Source organism: Calidris pugnax, unplaced genomic scaffold (genome assembly GCF_001431845.1).
Source record: "Calidris pugnax isolate Ruff unplaced genomic scaffold, ASM143184v1 scaffold44, whole genome shotgun sequence".
In the NCBI taxonomy this organism is placed as follows: Eukaryota; Metazoa; Chordata; class Aves; order Charadriiformes; family Scolopacidae; genus Calidris; species Calidris pugnax.
This window is the reverse complement of record NW_015094506.1, coordinates 3,827,953-3,850,834: the sequence shown is the minus strand read 5'-3', so window position 1 is coordinate 3,850,834 and position 22,882 is coordinate 3,827,953. Positions and strand designations below refer to the sequence as shown.

Below are 22,882 nucleotides of genomic sequence, written 5' to 3'. Positions count from 1 at the left end.
GCCCTCGTGTCATAGCTATTTTGCAAGCCTGTAATTGCCTTCTATGACCCTGAAATGCCTCCTGCCATTTCAGCAAGAGAGGATGTTTTTATCCCTTCTCCCATGACTGCAATGTGGTGCTGCTGGCACTAGTGGCTGCTGTATTTTGCCCTACAAACGGCTATGCTTCACTTGTGGGTGGGCTAGACTTTTAAAAGAGAATACATGAAAACTAAGGCATTAATCCTATCAACATGGTAAATTACTCAACGTTTTTCAGCCTTTCATTTTTCTTCAAGGAACTGAAACGTGGACAAGCTTCTAGCAAGTACCAACCTCATCAAACAAGCAAAGTCCCAAATTCAAACAGGTAAAATATAAACCAGTGACTTTTCCCAGGTACAGAACAGGAAAGAAAAGGCAAAATATTATTTATTTTACTAATGCTTTGCAGGCTTGTTGTTCTGAAGGCCTTTGCTACGCCTCCCCATACAAGAAGCAGGAGAGTGTGTGTACCTACATGTATATATATTTGCCAACCTAAACAGCTGGAACCCATCAAAGCTGCTTGTGTGTATATCCTCTTGTGTGTGCCTAATTAGTGCAAATATTTCCTTAGGTATTGGATTCACTCACTCACTGGAGGCAAAGGGGAGTCGGACTGCTAGTATCTCTTATTTCAGACCTCCACACCCAAGATGCAAAGCTTGAAAAGGATAAGAAGGAAAGTGTTTGGAAGCAGTCTCCACATATGCTTCAGACTAGAAGACTAAAAATAGCACCTCATCTTAGAGAGGTGATGCAGTGTTTGCAGAAGGATGGAAGATGACGTGATAGATTGAGTGAATTTTTCTCTCTCCTGCTGACACAGCTGATCTTGTTGGCATCCACACATGCCCTGCAATTACTAAGGGCAGTTGCTCGTGTAAAGGGAGTGTGGAAGTGGGATTGCTTTGCACTTCTTGGTGTTGCTTTTTTTTTGTTGTTGTCAGTTTTAACCCACAGATTCTGTCCCTAGGCCAGTAAGATTCCTTCTCTTGCCTGAGCTAAAACCTTTCATCTTCCTCAGAAGAATGGATAAGAGGACTTTACTCCTTTCTCCAGAAGCAGGTCCTCTACGAGAGCTGAAACTTCTGTTGTGTTGAGCTATTGACAAATACAGATTCCAAACTTCGTGCTTTGCACATATTTTTAGTCTCATAATGATGACAGTCCTGGAAATTGTAGCAATGTGTGCTTTTCAACAGGGTTCCTTTTGCAGTTGCTCCTTCAGAACTTTATATTAAAGTTGGTCACAAAGCGTATACTGCATACTTTTTCTAGCTGTGTCTGGAATTTCCTTCCCTGCCTTTTTTTTCCTATCAAATAGACGTTAATTCCTCTTGAAACGACACCCAGAAAAGTCCTCCACCCAGATAGTTCAGACTCCTAAGCTGATTCGCAGACACTTTTAATTTAGATTGAGTTCCTTCAAGGCCACTCAGTCATTCCTTAGAAATGCCTGGGATGAAAGATGGTTGTTATTCTCATCAGCTCCTTATCTTCAATTTGCTTTTGCTGCATTAGCACTGTGATAGCTGGGGGTGGGAAACAGTGGCTGGTCAGTCTGGAACATCTCATGGCTGCAGTTCAATACCAAATACTGTTTTGAAATCAAAGATTTGAGCATCATGTGATTTCCTACTTGTCTCATTGCCTAAGAACAAAGGTCACGTGTTGTCATGGTTTCAGTTGGGATAGCGTTAACTTTCTTACTGGCAGCTGGTACAGTGCTACGGTTTGGATTTGGGATGGGAAATAGCGTCGATGGCACACTGGTTTTGATTGTTGCTAAGCTCTCAAGGTCTTTTCTGCTCCTCACACCACCCCACCCAGCGAGTAGGCTGGGAGGTCACAAGAAGTGGAGAGGGGACACAGCCGGGACAGCTGACCCCAACTGACCAAAGTAATATTCCACGCCGTGTGACACCATGCTCAGCACATAAAGCTGGGGAAAGAAGGAAGAGGGGGATGTTTAGAGTGATAGCATTTGTCTTCCCAATTAACCGTTATGTGTGATGGAGCCCTGCTTTCCTGGAGATGTCTGAACACCACCTGCCGATGGGAAGCAGTGAATGAATCCCTTGTTTCGCTTTGCTTGTGCGTGAGGCTTTTGCTTTACTTTTTATTAAACTGTGTTTATCTCAACCCACGAGTTTTCTCACTTCTGATTCTCTCCCCATCCTGCCGTGGGGGAAGTGAGTGAGATGCTGCGTGGCTGGGGTTAAACCGTGACACCACGTGAAATTTAGTCTCAGAACCTCTGACCTATTCCTCTGTCTTGGATTACCTGGCCAACAAAGCAGGAAGTGCTGCTTTAATAAGCCAGTGGGAAAATAACAGTGGGGACAGACAAAACAAGAAGGAAGACTGCAGTAGGAAGTACTGGGATATGTTGAACTGAGGGGGCGTTGTGCACCTGCACTGAGTTTCAGAGACACCCATATGTCACTTATCATCACCAATTCAGCAAAAGCGCCAGGAGGAGAGATTAAAAGCTTTCTTCAGATACAGATAGAGGAAATGTTTAAGAAATAGCACACTTCCAGTAAGGCTGGTAAAGAAACCATGATAATCCAAGGAAAGGGGAACAAAGGATAAAACAGGAACAATCAGGTTAATGAATCTCTGAAATTTAAAGGTGCAAGATTGAAGAGAATTATTAGGTAGACCATTACTGAAAATTAAGGCTCTATGTGTAGCAAAATCAAAGAAAGACTGTATTTTAAAGCTAATTACGACTCCTGAGAGCACTCAATATTATTCTACACTAAAAATAACTGTGTGATGATGCAGCCGATGCCTATCCAAGTTTTGGGGTTTGAAAAACAAACTGCTTATGATCTCTTCTGGCCACTAGCCTGGCAAACATATGGAATACAAATGGAGCAAGATTGTTTTTTTCTATGGTTTACATACAAACTCACTTGCAGACGCAGCAAGCAAAGCCAGGAGTAGAAAACTGGCCAAAAGAAGAGCATGTTCAGTTCTGCAGCATGGCTGGTTGAAAAGAAAAGCTGCTACCAACTGAGAGGCTGAACTAGAAAGCCTTAACTTTTCCAAGCTCATAAGCTATGTGGAAACACTGTGAAAATTATTAGTCTTTCAAGTAGAGTCTCTTCTGTTTTTAAAATGAAGAAATGTTCTCGAATACCAGTGCTGAACTTCTTCCAAGTGTGAATTTAAAAATGTTTCTCTTGTAAAATGCCATCCTTTGATGTGACCAGCAAATTCCACTGTGACCTGGAAATTTAAAAATTTCTATTAGCTGAACTTTAAATACATTCTTCTTTCTGATGCATGCCAATGAAAATGCTGTCCTGAGCATAAAACAGAGCAGTGTACTCAAAGTCATTATTCAATGTACTTGACAACAGAAGCACTCAGCTTCTGTGAGCTGGAATGTATTAGAGGGGGGGAAAAAACATTCAATGAATTATACTTTTTTTAACTGTAGCACTGAAAACTCTGCTCTCCTATGTTCTGTGGATAAAGTGGTTTTGCTTTGTGTCTTTTTCAGATCAATTTTCTATGCTGCTGTGTGAATAAGTTAGAGAAGCACTGACTCTTTTTGCCATAACAGTTAAGACAATATTTGCAGTATTTCCAGCTTGTTTGCATTAGGAGTCAAAATGTCTTTGGTGTGAAAAGTATACACACAGTCCTGTGTTCTGCAGCATGGCAGATGCATCCGTGAGCAATTTTCTTAACTCCCATTCTGATGAGTTATTGCAGTTAAGTCAACTTTTCTGCCTCAGCTTCCTCCTAAGGCAATAAACCCTGTTGTTTCTCTCTCTTTTCCTGTGCCAGGCAGCAACGTGAACAGCTGCCACCAGGCAAATTCTATCTCAGGCATTTGTGTTCAGTCTCAGAGTGTCTACAGGAATGGTGAGAGTCCACCAAATGGCAAAAATGACCCCAACACTTTGCTGAGGCACTTTCCCTGTCTCTCACCCTCATCCCCCAGCTGACGGATACCATCTTCTCTTTTTCACTGTTCAGATGAGCACCAGAATGAATACAAATAGGAGATATGCAAAGCCATTTAGATAAGGGAAAGCATAATACCCTGCCCTGCATCTTTGCCCACAGCATTCTGCAATTTTGGGAAGATTTCAGGTGTGTCACAGTTTTAGTCTGAAACCAACTGTAAGCGAAATGCATTCCTATGGAAACCAGAAGGCACGGTTCTTCAACAACAATTCAGACATAAATGTACATGCATATCTCAGGCTGAATCTTCATGGTTTATATTCTGAAAGGCCAAATACCAGATTATTCTGTGCTGGTTAAGAACAGGCAAACTGCCTACTTGAAAGTTCAGAGAAGGCATTAGCTTATCTGTTTAACTGTAGTCCATTTAGTTCATGTAAATCTGAATCAAAACCAGTCAACTAAAATAACCCCACAATTTCCTTACTGCAACTGTGAAATAAAATGGTTTGTGAGGATGGAAAAATCAGCTGGATACTTACTATTTTTATGTTAACGGTTTGAACTAGGTCTTGTCTGAACTGGTGTAAGATCTCAGGGGAAAGGAAATGCAGATTACAGCAGGGTATCTCATTGGCAGCACCTCACCTGCAGCTGGAGGTGCACTGGTCAGCAGCAAAACCTGTAATAGAGAAGGAGCAGACTCTGGGATGCCTCACTTACTTGGCTGGTGTGTAATGTGATGGAGTATGTGGGTTTATTACACAATGCCAGCTGGAAGCCAAGTGAGCAGTGAAAGAACACACCACATTTTGAAGATGTGGAATGAAATTTATTGCCCAAAGTAGCATTTTGGGCCGGAAAATGATCTTCAGACTCTGTGCATTCCATTGACCCCTCTGAGAACTATTTTACAAACTAGGATAATGGAGGGAAGGTTGTTTACAGAGGCATTAGCTGCTGCAGGGCTGTTCAGCAGCACCAGAAGGATCACTCTCTGCATGTGCATTCTGTTCTGGAATAAAAGCATACTTTGTGAAAGAATTTGTCTTTAAAGGGCTGTCTGCCTAAGTGCTCTTCTGGAATAGCTCTTGCAGAATAATGCAGTTTTCAAAAGCAGTGCCAGCCAGTTCCTCTCTATAGACAAAGCCTTGGGCACCCAGAATTAGACATCAGGTACTTACATAAATTGCTTGATGTCTCAAATGGAGACCTCACGAGCACATCCTGATGATGGTTAGGGGCTGTGGGTTTTGTTGGTTGGTTTTCCAGCTTGGCCAGCACTGACAACACCCATGTGTGCTCTTAGCTGCCTCTCAATGGGCAGAGGGTAGGGAAGTTTTCACGAGCACCTTGAGACAGGCTGAGATGCTGCTCCCATCCCTTCTGCCACCCAACCCCTTGTAAGAACCTGACAGAAAGACAAGATGCCTCAGAGCTCCCTTGCCACAAGACTTCTGTCGCCAGTGTACCGATAACAAAGAATGTATGTCCTTGGTTCTCAAAACAACTGTATCCTCTGCCCCGAAAACTTGCCTGCCTTGCAAGGCCCAGCACTACTTGTGCAGCAGAGGCAAGGGGGGCTTATGCAGCAACTGTGTTGGACTGTGACTGGGTGGGACCCCTCCCCCCCAGCAGAGCAGCGATCCCGAGGGACAGCCAGCAACGCCTCCTGCTCTGAGGGGTGCACCCATGGCTCCTTTACCTGAGTCCCAGACCAATTGTCTGGCCAGAGGTGATCTAAGACCGGTGACTGCTTCCCAAACACTGTCACCAAGAAGACTGGAGACTCGTAGAAGCGTTTGTATGCTCAGAAGCACCTTTTCCATCCTTTTAAAACGGCAGATGAAGTCATGGATATGACTCAGCCTCATTTTCTCAGCCTGGGACTTCAGGCAACTCACTTCTCTTCCAGCTTTTGGAAATGGATGCTCTGGGGACAGGTTTTGCCCATCCATTCCAAAACCACCGTGTGCCTTGCTGAGGAAGAGGGACGCGTGGAACCCGGTAAGGCAAAGCTGAGCTGTGTTGAACTGAACCCCCTCCAAACCAATGCCATTCCCATCGTGTCCATTACCAGGCCTGTCCTTGCCAGCTGCAAAATACGGGCAATACCCTATTCCTGAGAGATGGCAAACAGAGCAGCTGATACAGTTTAGAAGATTTTAGCAGTCACTGCAGACAATAATCCGGCAGTATTTGGGCGCCGGGCCTGGCGGAGGCTGTGAGGAAAGGGGCAGCTCCCGCTCTTGTCAGGGGCCCGCGCGCCTCCCCCGCGGCGGCCTGGCGGCAGCGCGAGCACCAGCCTCGCTTTGGCGGCGGGAGGGCCCCGCCTACCCCTCCTGAGGCGGGAAACGCGCAAGGCCCCTTCCCTCAGGAGGAGGAGGAGGTGGCGGTGGAGGAGGAAGCGGGCGGGCAGTGAGTGCAGCCTGGGCTGGTGCAGGGAACACAGGTTCCTACGTAAGCATTCGCAGCCCCGGAGGTGCCCGGGGATGAGCTGTGTTTTAATTATCGTCGTAATTTTGACGGAGAATTTTGGTACTCCACGGGGGGTGTGTGGGTGGGTGTGTGTGTGGATGTACTTCAGCGGTGCCTCAACCCTTTGGGAACAGAAATTCACATCCCCTGAAAAGGCAGCTGGCAAGGAAAAGCCAAACCAACCCCTGTGTTGATATAGGATTGTTTATTCTCCTCTGAGGCAATAGGTGTGAAATTCCACCATGGTGCCCTTTGGGACAGGCCAGGTGGTTCCTGCCCCTAGTGCAGGGCCCAAAGGTGGCTGCCGTGTTTCTGTCAGCTGAGAACCACCCTGTTACACCCAAGGCTGTTCCCTGGGGCCAGGTCCCTGTCACACCCACAGCCTGTGTCACTTGAAAAGAGAGCAGCGTGAGGGTCTTCCTCACCCATCCTAGTGAAGAGCTCCCAGGGCAGGAACAAGAGGGTTGGGGCTCCTGAGGTGGCACAAAAGTGTGTTTCCTCGCAAAGATTCTTGTTTCTTTATGGATTTGCTATGTTGTCTCACATTTTCACCCTTTTATGTGCTTCACCCCAGGTGGCAGTGGATGAAATCCTCTAGGCCTTTGGTGCGCTGACACACCAGCAACAGGAGGACCCTCCACTGAACAGGAGAATTTTATTCATCCCTCAGGCTTTTAGTAGGGTATGGAATAAATTTCTTCATTTCCCCACCTAGCCTGCAGGAAGGCACAGATCCTGGTCTGCCTCGTTTTTCTGTTGTGAGATGCCAATTGCCTCAGGATGGGGAGTAGGAAAACGATCCCATGACCTGTTCAGCTGTGCTTGGAGTGAAGGGTTATGTGCACTTCAGGAGGATATTTTTAATGAAGAAGGGGTCTTCATTGTACAGAATTGTATTGCCCTCAGGATTTGAAGCTAAGGGGTTTAAAAAATATTTTCAAATATTTTTTAATTAATGTTTTACTGTAATTATTTTTTCTGATTTATATTAGGCATGATTTTCATAATTTTCTGGGTTCTGACAGAGAAATGAAATATATCCTGACAGTACCAGAAACAACTGATTTGATAGGAATATTTCCATTAAATACTAACAGAAATAACTCCATCATATTTTCACTCCAAAACCAAATAAGATCATTCTAAAATTATATTTTCTTTGCCACTTCTCCCAGCTTCTATACACAAGATTCTTGCAAGCAAATTAGGCAGACTTTAAGTATCTATTTGGAAGCTGAAAAAAACTGTTTGCACATATTTAGTCTAAATTATCCCACCCTCTGTTAGATGTGGCCCATCTTGTAGTTTCACAATAAACCTGAATAAGCTTTCATGGATTTTATTAACAAGGATGAGCAAGCAAACATATACACGTCTCACAATTAAGATAGAAGCAAACCATCCATTTACAAAAGCACAAAAATGATACAGCAGGTTATAAGATCATATTTCTAAAGAACTACTTTGTATTATTTTTTTCTTGCATTCATAAATTTTAAGGCGATAGTACTTTGCTTTCTATTTGACCATGCTATTCAATAAGTGCCTATTCTGGCTTTCGGCTTTGCTTGTAGGAAATCACATAAAGAGAGCAGTAAGGCTGTAGTAGAGTACAGACATGGCAAGTTAACCATGAAAAATTGTGAATTTAGCCTTCTGTGTGTTTTTGCATAATAAAAGCCTCAGATTTTTATTATCCTTCCTTTATTCTCTTCATGCAAGGGCATTCTCTTCTTACAGGCATTACTTCTACGTCTTCAGCATTTATTAGGTATTCTGAACTCCAGTAAGAACTTGGAAACAAATACAGCTTTATACTCTACTCTCAAGATACATGACTAAGGAGTTGTAACCTTCTCAATAGGGCTGCTTTGTGGGCTTTCTGTCACATAAAGATGTGGAAGCTGAGATGTTGCTTAGCCTTCCCGTTACCCATTCTGTCTGCAGCTCTGTTGAATTTTGTTATAGAAGTACAGACTGCCTGTAACTTTCTTTCCAGAATATATTCCACTAATGATAAATCATTTAAAATGTTCCCACCTCCAAACTTACCTCTGACCCGAGATTGTCACAAGGGAATGAGATCTCTTTTCCTAATACTTGTTAAACTGTTTCGATCCAAACTGGTTCATCGGAGAGTAACACAGTAGATTTTCTCCTTTTGGTCTGGTCGGTCAGGTAACAAAGAGTTGGAAGCAGAATCCAAGTTTAAATACAAATGTGTGGCACACTGAGAAGCTTCTATAGTTCAAGGACTTCTTTAAAAAGTCCTTTTACAATCATTTACTCATTTATTGACACCCGAATAACATCTTTGTTTGCATTTCCCAGTAGTGATCAATACTTTATTGCCTGCTCTTTCATGATGAAGGCCACGGAGGATCAAGTTGTCCAAGAAGAACTAGGATACCATGATGATGAGGTAATTTTACAGTTGATTGAAAAATACGTGCGGCAAATGTTGTTTGAAGGTATTTTGATAGTGTTATGAAATCCACAGAGGCAGGAGGTCCCCAAAAACCATTAGGGACTTCAATGCATCTAAAATTTTGTTCCAGTCTAATACCAAGAAAATCTCATTTTTCTAGTCCCTGTGCAGCCTTGCTCTTCAAATACTCATTAACCTTTCAAAAGCTATGCACAGTTTTTAATGGGATTATCATTATTTCTTTATACTTTGCACTTCTATATTAAATGCAAGGGGACTATCAGCTATTTTTATGCTTCTGAGGAACGGTCATCAGCCTGAAAAGCTGAGAAACTGTGGTGGAAAATATCAGGGTGATGATGATTGTAACACAAGTTTTATTAGCACAGTAGAGGATTGCTTGCCTGTGAAGATACACTGTATGAAGAAGATGATAGGAAATGTGTAGGCCTTCTTGGCTCACTATGGCTTTGCTTATTTGAGTAGTCCAATAAGATATATGTTATTATGGAAAATCCCTTAAATGTTTACAAATGTGAAACAGACACATCGTGAGAGAGATGTAATTACAAGAAAAAGCAAAATCTTTTTTTTTTCCTGCTATCTTTTTAGGAATCCTTTTTTCAGGATATCGACCTGCTACAGAAGCATGGAATTGTAAGTATTAGCAGTGAGTTTACAGCACAGAATTGTCCATGTAAAGGTATTGTAAGGGAATTTCCAAAAGCGTATACACATTGATACAAATAACTGGAATTCCTCCTTGCAATAAATTCTAAATCATTCATGTGAAGACAATTTTGCCTCTGGTGATAAGACAGGTTTTCAGAAAATTTCATTCCCATCAGATTCCTAAATAAGGTGGCAAGTTATTCAAAGTATTTAGCACCCAGCACTCTTGAAAAACCAACTACTTGCTAATTTATTTGAAAACTGTGTGATAGATTACTTCCTGTTCCTGCCAATCTTTGTAATTACTCCTGCATTTTTGGTGCCTGTGAAATTACACTGTGACAATTGTTGCTCTACTATTTTCAGCATGCTGGTGAAGGGGGTAGAGTGGGAGTGAGGAAAATATTATTAGCTAGAGAAAAAAATGGTTAGTTTTCTTCATCAAATACAAATTCCTATAATCATTATCACCATCATAATTATTATCACATACACAGCTTATTTGAATTACCATTATTATATGTTTATCTGGGAGATTGGCTCATGGATCAGACCCCCATTATGTTCAGTGTTATAGAAGCAGAATTAAAAGTTGAGTTTGCGTGATACAATGTAAAATTGAACTTTCAGATAAAAGACTACAGATGGATACAGACAGAGAGGACACAGACACAGTGAGACAGCATTAGTCAGCAGTATGATTACCAGGCTCAGCGTGTCAGCGGTGTAACTGTTGTCAACCTTTTTTATTGGCAATTCATTGATAGTTGTAGAGTTTTGAAGAAGGATCATGAGGTTGGGAGCTCTTTGGGTTGCCATGAGTCAACATAGAAAAAATACATGAATTCTTGTGTTCAAAAATTTGACAAGTTGACCAAAGAGGCTGACCTCAAGAGCTGGAAGGTCCTAGCCTGTCAATATTAAATGAGGCATGGTATGCAGAGAATGATACTAAGGTATGAAAGATCTTGAAAATAAAGAATAATAACTTAGGCTGTTCTTCTGGCTTAGTAAGAGTTTCCTGCTCCTTTTCTGTTTTTTCTTCTTTCTTCCTTCCAAGTGGTTATTCCCACACCCAGGGGAAGTTTTTGTTCTCAGCTATGCCACTTAAAATCTTTGCGTGAACATATGGTAATGCATATCTGTTAAATTAATTTGCTTCTTAAAGAAATAGTTTTTGTAGGTTTAGATTTTTTTTCCTAGAAGTAGAGAGAGAAATATTTACTAGATCTGACTGTGGCCACAATGAGAGTCAGATTAGCACAACCTAGGCTGTGGTTTGATGTTCACCATAAGTGTTTGGTAGGAATTAAGGTGTAGCCTTTGCTGAGTGTTCCTGCTCCTAAAGCATGCCATCCCTTCTTCTGGCACATCTCCTTTTGTAGCCACCTTGTGAACTGGATTTGTGAACCAGAAAGACAAAGCCACTGAAGAAATGCAGCATCAGGGTAATGCATTTAAGGTTTTGATCTAGGAAAAAAAAAAATATCTTTGCAGCAGTAGTCTGCTGTCTTAAGAGAAAAACACAATAAAATAATTCAATCCTTTTAACATTTCTGGTTATCATATTCTTTTGGGTGGAAGAGTCATTTTTATTCGTGACTGATTTTACCTCATCTATCTCTATTAATGTAATAATCAAAAAACACATCACAGGATGAGAAATAAGCTTCCAAATGAACATGACTAATTTCTAAGATAGCACCGCTCCATTCTTACATCCCATGCACCCACATGCTCTAGATAAATAGATTCAGTTCGTAAGTTCTTCCTTTTTCCAAAGAAAAATCTTGGCTGGAAATGGTAAATTGAAGTATCCCAAACCTTTCCCATAGTATGTTTTCTTGTGAGTAATCTGTTGCTTGCTTTTAAGTTCCCAGTGATGTCAGAATCTTAAAATGAGGTGAGAGGAGGTGCAATGTGTCAGCAGGGTGCTGAGTGAAGTCACGCTGTACCCAATTTATGAAAAACTCATTCCAGCCCAAAGTGTCAGTCAGATCTGGAGGATCCGTTTGTTTTAAACTGGACATACACAGCAGTTAGAGTCGGCTTCCGACGACCCACACGAGTCAGCTCCCAATTATCCATGATCAGATTATCTGGTTTACAGATCATCTGTGCTGAGGGACCAAGGACAGATTGAGGGTTATAGGGTTTACTGGGTTGGTCTCCACACTGCCCAAAATAATCCATCCTGTTAGTACCAGCTTGGATCTAGAAAGACTGACACTGAACAGGGACAAGGAAATACAACTGGACCCAAGACACCTTTCTCTCAAAAGCACCAGGATCTGGGCTCTGCACCATGATCCCTCACAGCAATGATACTCAATGTTTTCTGGTGTTGGTGTCATAACATACATAATGAAAAGTTTACTGTAAATCTGTTTCTTTCTTGCTGAAAATACACATGCATGTGAATGTATGATAAAATGTGTTTCAAAGGTTTACTTCGCCTTCTAGTTATTAACTGTCACGAGTACTCACAGAAGGGAACTGTCTTCACAGAACGTAGCAGATATTAAAAAACTGAAATCAGTTGGGATCTGCACTATCAAGGGCATCCAGATGACCACAAGGCGGGCACTGTGCAATGTGAAAGGGCTTTCAGAGGCCAAAGTGGACAAGATTAAAGAAGCCGCAAACAAGCTTATTGTAAGCCAATCACTTTCCTGATAGTTTAAACTTATGCTGGCCTCTCCAAAATGCTGTGCATCATTTCTCTTAACAGATTTTTTTCACCATATCATTAAGAAAATTTTGAAAATTATTCTGCTTGTTACTCTAAAGGGATAATACTTAATACTCTGCAACAACCAGTCAAATGCTGTGGTGCTTTTCATACCCAGCCTGTGTAAATGAAGCTAGGGTAGAGAGAAGATACTTAGGTATTTGGGGATAGGGATAGGGTATAGGGATATTGCACTTTAGCTTCGGGTTAGAGCCAAAATAAATCTCTCATGTTCTCTTTGGTATTCGTTAGGAACCAGGCTTCCTGACCGCCTTTGAGTACAGTGAAAAACGGAAGATGGTATTTCATATTACCACTGGCAGCCAGGAATTTGAGTAAGCTTATCTCTACTTAAATCCTTTTTAGTCCAATAATTGTTGTTCTATTGAACAATAATTCCTTATTGTTCCAATGATCGTATTTATTGTCTTTAATAAAAGACAAAAATATAAAGGAACAAATATTCAGCTAGGACACCTAGGTTGCCTTGCATTTGGAGCTAGTGCTGGTTCAAAGATGCCTGCATCAATAAGCAGCAAAACCAACTCCTTTTCTACAGTCATCGTAAAGAGTTTGTATCCAGAAATCCTGAACGAATCATCATTTTTTCTCCCATTCAAAACAACCTGCAGGGTCTCAGGTCAAAATTATAAGTCTTCAAGACCTCCCTTGAGATATTTTTATCTTTTCAAAGGTATTTCCTCTCTTCTTTCTTTCCAGTAATAATTTCTGTAGATTTTTCTCTTGCACACAGAAAGGAAGGTTGAGAAAGAGTTGATTCTTTATGAATCAGTGATCATTTAGTGCCCTGCACTTAAAGTATCAAGAGAGGGGCTTCAGGGTAGAAACGATTTTTCTTAAAGTAGCAAAAATTTCTCTTTTTTACTTTCTTCTTGTGATTTTGTGGGTTTAACAATATTATAATTCTCTCCCTTTCTCCAGTAAACTTCTGGGTGGTGGGATTGAAAGCATGGCAATCACCGAGGCCTTTGGAGGTAAGAAAACCACATTAAATGAGTATTACTGAACAAAGAATCGCAGCTTCGTTTAGATTTTAAATCAAGCTGGATCACTTCTATCAAACTTAATGACATTGTAGTCATAAAGATGAGTACCTGCATGAGTGTAAGAAGAAAGAATCCACTTCTTGTAGTGTTTTCCTGTTTTTCCTCCTCATTTGCTTGCAGACTGAGTTGAGCTGAGTAATCGTTAGACTTGGAGCACGCTGATTCAATACAACATAGCATTAGTAACGCTATTACTAATATGTCATATAGGAAAGATTTCCCTGGTGTGATGTGTGTTCCTTTCCAGTAACAAAACTGCCACAAAAGATATCTTATTTCTGCACACATAGGATATATTGCATTTCATATAAGATTTTGAAATTACAATGAAGTTACAATTATAGTAAATTTGATCAGTTAGTGGTTAACACTTCAACAATAAGAGTTTGTAAAACACAGTACTCTTCCCTTTAGAAAAGATAAACTGGAGACTAACATGATTTGATATAATGAGATTAATAAACTCATAAGCTTCTCCTTGATCATTTTACTGAAAGTGAAGCTGGGCCAAGAGAGTGGAATCAACCATTTCTCCTCTGTCCCCTCAGTTAACAATTTTCCACAGGTGCCATGTGCTTTTAACTTGTACACAGAAAAAATCAATGACCTTAGCAATCAAGCATGATAAAATTAAAGTATTTCAGATTTTGCTTTTCATGTAACACATTTCTATTGCACAGAATATGATTTATAAATTGGGGTTAAATTAATTTTAAAAGGTAGAGATCAAGGTAAATTTTGTTAAGTAAGAGTGCTTCTAACTGCAGTAGCTCCTGAATCTGGCAAACTCAGAAAAAGAAATGCTGACCTTTTTTTTTTTTCCCTTTTCTTTATCTAACAGAGTTCCGGACAGGCAAAACCCAGCTCTCTCACACCCTTTGTGGTAGGTGTAATACTTTAAAAGAGAGAGATGTTTCTTCTCAGTGAATCCATTCTTTACAACTATACCAGAATTAAACACATAGAGACAAGTCACAATCTTTTATCTCTAGAAATACAGAGAAACAGATCTTGGCGACTCTTACCTCCATTACTTGTGTTTGAGTAAAGAACTCATATAAATGATTACTTTTAAATACGGCTCACATTGATGTAAGTTTTGCCATACGGAGAAAGATGATAATGGACTGTCTTAGAGAAACAAGTGAAACACACCATCTGGAAAAGCAGAGCACAAATATGGGTTACAGGGGGACTAATTTCCTGGTTTCAAGAGGTTTTGCTGAATATGACATTCTGAAAGGGCACTGAAAGGATACTACTGGCTGACAGTAACTGGATAAACAAAGACTTTGGCAGTCACCGTATTCGGGTAGTGCCAAATACAGCAGGACTCTGATTTCCCAGTGATATCTCTCCATGTGTAAATAGTAGTAAATAATAAATAATGTAACTATTAATGCTGCTGGAATATAGTTACCAGACACCGGGCAGGCAAATGTTCCCTTAAATAAACCCTATATTATAAAGGGAATTATGGTACCTTCTGGAAAAATAAGGCCTCTTCTGTTTAGTACAGTCTAACAGTCAGCAGTCACACCCTTTTGCATGAATGATTACAACTGAATTGAGTATTTTAGCTTATTCACTCCAGAGAGACTAAACCCACAATCAGTAACTATTTGCATATCAGAAAAAAATAATATCCAAAGAATTTGTGATCATATGAGTTACAGATGGGACAAAAAAACCCTACCAAATCAATACCATTAATTTGGGCAGAGGATTAAGAGGATGCTTCGTGCATCCTGTGTGTTAATAATACCCTTACCTATTATCAATATACAACATACAGATGTTGTGATGGTACTGAGTAACACACAATTTTGAAACCATTAATTAAATCTCATCTGCTCTCAAATTGAGAAAAGTGGCTTGAGTTTCTTCTCAAGACGGTGGTAAGACTTGAGATACTCCCGAGTTCCACATCTATTAAAACTGGTGGTTCTTTGTGATATGGCTAAGCAGTCATATTTTTATTAAAAAATAATAATAGATGGAGTAAGAAAATGTTTTTCCCGCTTTTTCATTTTGATCTTCTATGATTCACTGCAGTGACAGCTCAGCTTCCAGGACTGAACGGCTACACGGGTGGAAAGATTATCTTCATTGATACTGAAAACACTTTGTATCTTTTGGATTGTTAAAAGCTACAGGTAGGAGGAACTGGAAAGACAGTTCATTTTATTTTAAGCAAGTAAGAGACTCTGGATAGCTTTGTACATGTGAAGTATTATGATTGGCACAGAAAGCCTGGAGAGCACAGTGTGTAGTGGCCCACAGGGCAGTGACTTTTTTCTCTGTCATTTGATGTAATCTAACCTGGAAAAATTAGAGTTAGGATACAGATGTTATATTAATTGTTTTTTTTGGGGGGGTTGGTTGAGATCTAATACGCTTCTACAGGTGATAGAAGCTTTTCTATATACTTCAAGAGGAATTCATCTAAGAACTAAACACTATTTTTGACACTGTATCTGTGGTAGACTGTGTATAAATAGGTTTTGCTCACGGCTAGATTCATAAAGCACAGATATCTGTATGTCAACTCTTCCCACCTCAAACCCTAAACATGAAACAAATTATCATCGTGAGCCTTAAACTATCTTTAGGGTATGTGGGACAGTGTGAAGAGAAAAAGTCAGTCTTCTCTAGGATCAAAATAAATATTATTCTTCCCCCCTCCTCCCTCTCCCCCCCAGTTCTATTTTGGAATGGAGTTTTATTCTTTTCAGAGCATGGTTTGTGCAAAGAAAAATCCTTAACTCTGACTCATGTCAGCCGACCGGACCGTCTGCGTGACATTGCTGATCGCTTCAATCTTGACCACGATGCGGTCCTTGACAACGTGCTGTACGCGCGTGCATATACCAGTAAGACCATTACTGCAACTGGCGTGATACCTGTGTTTTTTCTCTAAGGTTCCCGTTTTAATAGTCCCCAGTTTAGTAACTGAGGTTGCCCAGGTTGCCCACTGAGGATCATGAAGAAAGTTTTGCTGCTAACAAAAGAAGTTTTAAGCTTGCTTCCGGTTTCTGTTTCTGGTGTTGTACAGTGAGCAGACTGGCTCAGAGTAAGTATTCCAATGGACGTAACCACAATTGCCTGAATGTCAGCTAATCCTATAAATGCTGTTGAGAAATTCCCTCTCTTGTGAGTGGAACTTGATAGGGACAGCTCCAACACGCTCTGTCATAAGACATTGCATTAGAACTTCGAGGAAGTTTTAATTTAGAACAGAGATGAACATAAATAATGTTATTAATACAATTTCTGTGTGTCATTTAGTTCAACATTAAATGTTTCTATTGCTTTTCTGCTCTTAACACAACAAAAAAAAGTTGTCTTCATGGATAGTTTTAATGTGAAGCTTTTCCCAAAGAAGTTTTGTTAGCTGGGCAAGCAGGAACTGGAACCTGCAGAAGGACAGCACCGCTGGTTACTGTAGAGGTAGCTTGAGCACTGAATTTAAAACTGCTGGCAGAGAAAATATAAACACTGCAGACATTTCAGGGAAATTTTAAAATTCAGGCCTTTGTTCCTTCCGAGCTCTTTCTGGTCCTAATTTCACTTGGCAACTGTACTTCCCACCAGGTGAGCATCAGATGGAATTGCTTGACTATGTAGCAGCCAAGTTCCATGAGGAAGCTGGTATCTTCAAGCTGTTGGTACAAGACTAATTTTATTTTTTTTTTATATGCTTACTGCTTTCAGAATATGTTTTCCAGTTTTCATTCACGATACTTACTTATCTAGCGTAATTACAATGCAGATCATTGACTCCATAATGGCACTTTTCCGTGTGGATTTCAGTGGTCGTGGAGAGTTGGCTGAACGACAACAGAAACTGGCTCAGATGCTGTCAAGGCTCCAAAAAATATCAGAAGGTAAGGGAGACATTGCAAAAATTTGGAAAACGTGGACTGGAGTTACTGGAACAGTAGCTGTTGGTAGCACAACCACCTAGTAGTCTGAGTGTATTTTCAATCAGGCATCGGCCCAGGAATCTTTCCTCACTTTACACTTCTGTCAGTTACCAAAAAGATCAAACTGATAATATATTATTTCAAGATGACAGAGTAAGGAGCCTTCAACACTCAGAGTTTTCCTAGAAATACTGATGAGGGTTTAAGAAAATAGGTTGTAGAACTGGACAAATATCCAATAAGAGAAATGGTCTTCCCCAAATTTTGACCATCTAAATAGATGAGAAACATGAAGAATAGAAAAAAGAATGAAGGCACAGAGAGATGAAAAAGCTGTGCCCATTGCCACATTGCCAGTACTTTGCAATGCTCTGAGGGATGATGACAGGATGAATAGGGTTCCTCCTCTTTGGAATGTTTCAGAAACATTGATGAGGAATGAGTAAATGGTGTTTTTTTTTTTTTTTTCATGCAGTAAATTTAAAAAAGAAAAAAACAGGGCAAAGAGACAAAGGGAGGGAGAGGGGGCTGAGGGTAGGGATCCAACAGGGAAGATGGGAACTGAGGAGGACTTGTTCAGTGGAATTCTGAAAAGTGCTCATTTTTGGTGTGTTCCAGCTGAAGTCCCACAGGAGCAAATTTAGGCTGTCTCCCAATAAACTCCAGCCATCAGACATAAAGAATGTTTGCTTCTCTTTCATTTGAAATTTGAAGTGCTTCAGCAGCAGCCTTGCTTTTACCATGGATGGGAGAATACTTTGGAATTGTAACTGGATATAATCTGCCTTCTTTGCATTGTTTTCTGTTGCAGAATATAATGTGGCTGTGTTTGTGACCAACCAGATGACTGCTGATCCAGGAGCAACTATGACGTAAAATATTTTTTCTGTCTCTTTTTTTAAAAACCAATTTTTAATTGATCAGAGGGGGGATCTGATCAACACCTATAAATACTTAAAGGGTGGGTGTCAAGAGGAAGGGGCCAGTCTTTTTTCAGTGGTGCCCACTGGCAGGACAAGAGGAAATGGGCACAAACTTGTACATAAGATGTTCCATCTAAACACGAGGAGGAACTTCTTTACTTTGTGGGTGGCAGAGCCCTGGAACAGGCTGCCCAGAGAGGTGGTGGAGTCTCCATCTCTGGAGATGTTCAAAACCCACCTGGACAAGTTCCTGCGCAGCCTGAGCCTGCTCTAGGTGGACCTGCTCTGGCCGGGGGGGTGGACTAGATGATCTCCAGAGGTCCCTTCCAACCCCATATCATTCTGTGATTCTGTGAAAAACGTCTTCTCTTTTATATTACATATGTAACAGAGAAGAAAATTTAGATTGTATAGAGCAAGAGGTGATTTGTGATTCTGTGAAGAAGCATCAAAATGAAGGTTCAGATTGGTCATTGGTCTCTCTAGCATGACAGCTGTGGGTTTCTCTCAGCTTTTGTAATGAGATTTTTAATGTTTATCTGCTCCCTGGCATCATGGCTTCTTTCACTGTGACTTCAACAAAGAGAGCAAGCCATAAAGAGTATTGAAAAAGCACCCCATTTTCTTTTGGAGCAGCTTATATATAAAGTTTAAGGTCTGTATTTCTTGAGTCTCTTGAATTTAATGGGTGGAAAATTATGCCAGCATCGAACATTTGAACATCCTATCTTGAGGCAAGTGCGTTAAAATCCTTTTGATATATTTACCTATTTATTATTCATTATTGAGTTCAATGTGCCACGTCTGGCAGTTAATCACAGTATTAACCCATGGAATTTGCACAGTGAATCATCACTAATTTAGCTTTCAGGCGGACCCAAAAAAGCCCATTGGGGGCCACATCCTCGCTCACGCTTCGACTACCAGGATCAGCCTGAGGAAAGGGAGAGGGGAGCTGCGTATTGCAAAGATATATGACAGGTAAATCACCTTTCCTCCCAGGAAGGAAGCTGTGTTATCAGCAGCCAACCGTAAGGTGACAAAGTTCACAGTACTGAAACTTCATAGCTTGGTAGCCGACTCATGGTTTCAAACTAGCCACGTTTCTGGATGGTAAATTGAGAGAAAATCTGAAAGGACAAACTAATTAACAGACGTAAAGTTATCTTGCATATTTCATACATTAAATTACATAATCTTTCATCATAAATCCTACTAGATACTCATCTCTTAAAGGAGACCATCAAATATTTTGGTAAGACTGGTAGTCCATTGGCAGGAAAATTCCAGAGCTGTTAAATTACTAAATGTTGCTGATTACTACAATTACTACACTTTACCTGGAAAGCTGTGGCAGACACAAGTCATTATGGATCGTACTAGTGGGACTGCATGGAGAGAGACCAGTGTTTCTGGTCAGGAACTAAGATATCAAGGGTTTGCACAGACAGACTCTTTCCTTCTCCTGCACCTTCTCCATTCCCCCCTTCTCGTGTTTGCCATCTTCCAAGAGGTGGATTTCACATTTTGTGATCTTGAGAATATTGATCACATTCTACAGTTTGCACATAGGTACAAAGATGTGGAAGTATTCGGGTTGCTTACACTTAGAACATTTGGGGGACTGTGTCACATCTGCATTTAACACGGGGAAACCCACAAGTTCCTTGTTTGTTTTTTTTTAATTTTCCCAGCCCCGAGATGCCTGAAAACGAAGCCACATTTGCAATAACTGCTGGAGGGATTGGAGATGCCAAAGAATAGGCAGAAAACTGATGTAAATGCACAGCTGAAAACCACCTGGGCAGTTGGGATGAAGATTTGAGCGAGGTGATCGACTGCCTGGCTGCATTTCTATCTTTTGGGAACCATTTGAGATATTTTGGGAGAACATTGGTATGAACTCTGTGCAGTTCAGTTTTACTGATCTTAATAGAATTTGGTTCATTTAAGGTCTTCATTTTTCAATTGAACTTTCAGCAGACCAAGATTTAAGAAATAATCTTATGAAAGGTTCAGAGAATCCTTTTCCTATATTTTGTGGAAATCAAAGCTGTCCTTTCACATGAGATTAATATACTCTTTTTTAGTTTCTTTCAAAGAGAGTGTCTATGTGGTAGAATTTAATAGTGTGAAATGGAACAGAATTGGAATGAACTGTTACAAAGCTGACATAAATAGATGGAAAAGGCAGTGGCACCCCAAGAACTTGGAACAAGGTACTTTAAAAATACATTTTTAGGGATTTTTAAGTTGACTAGGTAATTTTTGTATTTTTATTTAGCATTTTCTACTTTTTGGATAGAATGTTTTAAAACTGTTCTTATTAAAGTTAAAAATAAAGATTATTAATTAGAACAGCACTCTGCTTATGTTTGGGTGCTTTGAATCAAAGCCTGCTCTCAATAATACTATCTCCCTGATCTGCCATGAGAGAAATAAACCGGGTGCAAGCAAAACTCTTTAAACCCTTTTGTCTAGTTCTCTAAAGAAACAAGCTTTATATAATTGCTGTGGCAGTCTCCTGAAATAAGTAAGAATATTAAAGATTATTATTAAATACTAAAAAATAGGAGAAAACAAAAACAGTGGCCAGAGAGAGGCCAACACTGGTTCTTACAGTGAGGGAAAGGCACTTAGGAAATGTAGGGATCGGGGGACCAATTCAGTGTACATCACCCCCAATGCTCATGGAATTGCTTGTTGTAAAATAAATTCAACCATTTATTTACTAGATGCTTTAAGGGAAGGCCTTACTTGGTCCTCTTGTATAACAACGCTAATTAGAGTGGGTCTAACTTTGTTGTCCGGTTAGAGAGCTTGTCCTCGCTGACATGACTTTTTTTTTCGTTTAGATTAACTAATGCGTGTTAAGATAACATGATGTAAAATGACAGCAATGGACAGAAATTCACCCAAGAAGAGCCTGACACCGTAGCCAGGGTGTTCCTTGTGACAGAGCTAGAGTCTACCTTCCTTGAGTGCTTTCTTAGCAGATCGTTGATATTTTTCCTGAGGTAAAGCACTACTTTTCACAGCGGAGGGAAGCCTAGAGATAGAAGGCAAGGGAGGTTGGCTGATCTGAGGGATCAGTAATGGAGCAGCAGTTGTTATTTCAGGTAACACCTAGTTTTTCATATGCACCAGCCTCTCCCACAGCAGGCGTTGCTATCTAATGGCCAAGTACTGCTGTCGCCCGAGTCCCACCCACTCAGCGAGGCCAAAGGTTCTTCCAGTATTTTATTTTAAGCACCAAGATTGCTTTTTGCTTTCTTGCATATTTCATCCATCCATCAAGTAAAACTAAAATGGTAAACGAGTTGTCTCCTTCCACGCCAAGCTATTTGTTTCATGGGCCTGAAAGTAGAGGGAGACTTTTCTACCATTCTAACTGTTTTTTGGCAATTTGACAGCCCAGAAAGCACTAGGTGAGTTGGTTACCAGTTTACTTTCTAGAGAGCTCGCCCTGAACCTCCTGTAGCTGCAGAGGGCTGTGTGTGACTGGGGGGGTGACTCCGATGCCATTTTCTCCTGGCACTCAGGCGCAGGCAAACATGGCTGCTGTCACTCCTGCCCCAGCGCCACACCGACATCCCCCTACTGATCGGCCAGGGGGGAAAAAACAACTAAATAATCAACAAAAAAACCCACCACCACCACTCCTCCCCCCAAAAAAAACCCCAAACCGAGGAAAAACCCCGTCCCCCCGCCGCGGCGGCCCGAGGGGCCGCTCTCCCCCCGCCGGGCTAGGCCCCTGCTGTTATTGTCTCCTCAGCCCCACTGCCACCCGCCACGGGGCCCGCGGGCGCGTAGGCGAAAGGCCGTATTCTCCAAACCCGGCTACGCGACAAAACCAACGTAAGCTTCCGACCCTCCGCCAGCCCTGCCTGCACAGCCCGCGGAAGAATTTTACGCCAAACGCACGGGATCGCTTCCGGTCCTACGCAAGCCTGCGTTACGCAACTTGCGTACGCGGTGTACTTGCGTAACGTACGCCTCGACCTCAGTTTTCCCTACCGTCTAGAAGGGGTTGTGGGGTTGACTCCGTGCGTAGCGGACTTTGAAGAATAGGGAGAGCGTTACTCTCTTCCCTCTCTTCTTCACGCAGGGGCCCGGCTCAAGTACAGGACGCTACGCACCGTTCGTAGCCTGCCCACCGTGCGGAGCACTGTTTCGCCAAACGAGTTTAGGGCGTAGTTGGCTTCCGGGAATAGGCGTAGGTATTTTCTAGAGCCGCAGTTTGCGCAGCGCTGAACCGCCCGTAACGTAAGTGAAGCGGCTGGGGCGGCGGCAGCCATTTTGTGCCGGGAGCCCGGAGGAAGAAGACGCTGGTGTCTCCACACTTCACGGGCCCTGGAGCCGACCGAGAGCCCCGCCGTTCCGTCCGCCGACGCTCAGCGGGTCTCTGACCCACTGACCACTTCTTCTCCTTTTGTATCCCACCAAAGAAGCGAGGTGGCGCAAAGCGATTCCTCCGAGACACAGCCGCCCCTGGCTGGACCCTCTCCCCGTACCCCCAGTCCCTCGCCGTCCCCACGGCCGGCGTTCCGCTGCCTTTCTCCCACCCCTCCGGGGGCGATGAGGGGCTTCGGGGACCGGGGCCGCGACCGAGACCGCGGCGGGTAAGGGGGAGTTGGGGGGTGGGGTGGTGTTTGGCGTGGGTCGGTACGGCAAGGAGGGCAGTGGAGGGGGAGCCTTCCCCCCCG

At 41.8% G+C, this 22,882-nt stretch overlaps 2 protein-coding genes across 6 annotated transcripts in view; both read left to right on the top strand.

Moving 5' to 3' along the window:
- The first annotated feature begins 233 nt into the window (after positions 1 to 233).
- DMC1 (DNA meiotic recombinase 1) lies at positions 234 to 19,991 on the top strand. 4 transcript variants are annotated; one of them, XM_014963505.1, is made up of 14 exons: positions 234 to 250; positions 8,764 to 8,851; positions 9,470 to 9,514; positions 12,038 to 12,184; positions 12,513 to 12,595; positions 13,203 to 13,255; positions 14,169 to 14,210; positions 15,383 to 15,455; positions 16,109 to 16,200; positions 16,922 to 16,995; positions 17,100 to 17,214; positions 18,065 to 18,125; positions 19,041 to 19,157; positions 19,871 to 19,991. In XM_014963505.1, the coding sequence occupies exons 1-14, from the start codon at positions 234 to 236 to the stop codon at positions 19,938 to 19,940; spliced, it is 1,077 nt and encodes a 358-aa protein (XP_014818991.1). In that variant the 3' UTR covers positions 19,941 to 19,991. The 4 variants fall into 4 exon arrangements, with proteins under 4 accessions (XP_014818991.1, XP_014818992.1, XP_014818990.1 ...); XM_014963506.1 differs by lacking the exon at positions 234 to 250 and adding an exon at positions 340 to 349 and having other exon boundaries at positions 8,761 to 8,851; XM_014963504.1 differs by lacking the exon at positions 234 to 250 and having other exon boundaries at positions 7,811 to 8,851.
- A 2,300-nt stretch (positions 19,992 to 22,291) lies between these two features.
- The window catches only part of DDX17 (DEAD (Asp-Glu-Ala-Asp) box helicase 17), a 21,151-nt gene continuing 20,560 nt past the window's right edge, over positions 22,292 to 22,882 (top strand). Inside the window, exon 1 of one of the 2 annotated variants that reach the window (XM_014963580.1) lies at positions 22,292 to 22,798. In XM_014963580.1, the coding sequence (XP_014819066.1) occupies positions 22,755 to 22,798 (44 nt within the window). In that variant the 5' untranslated portion in view covers positions 22,292 to 22,754. The remainder of the gene's footprint in view (positions 22,799 to 22,882) is intronic. The other variant, XM_014963581.1, reaches the window with a different exon arrangement.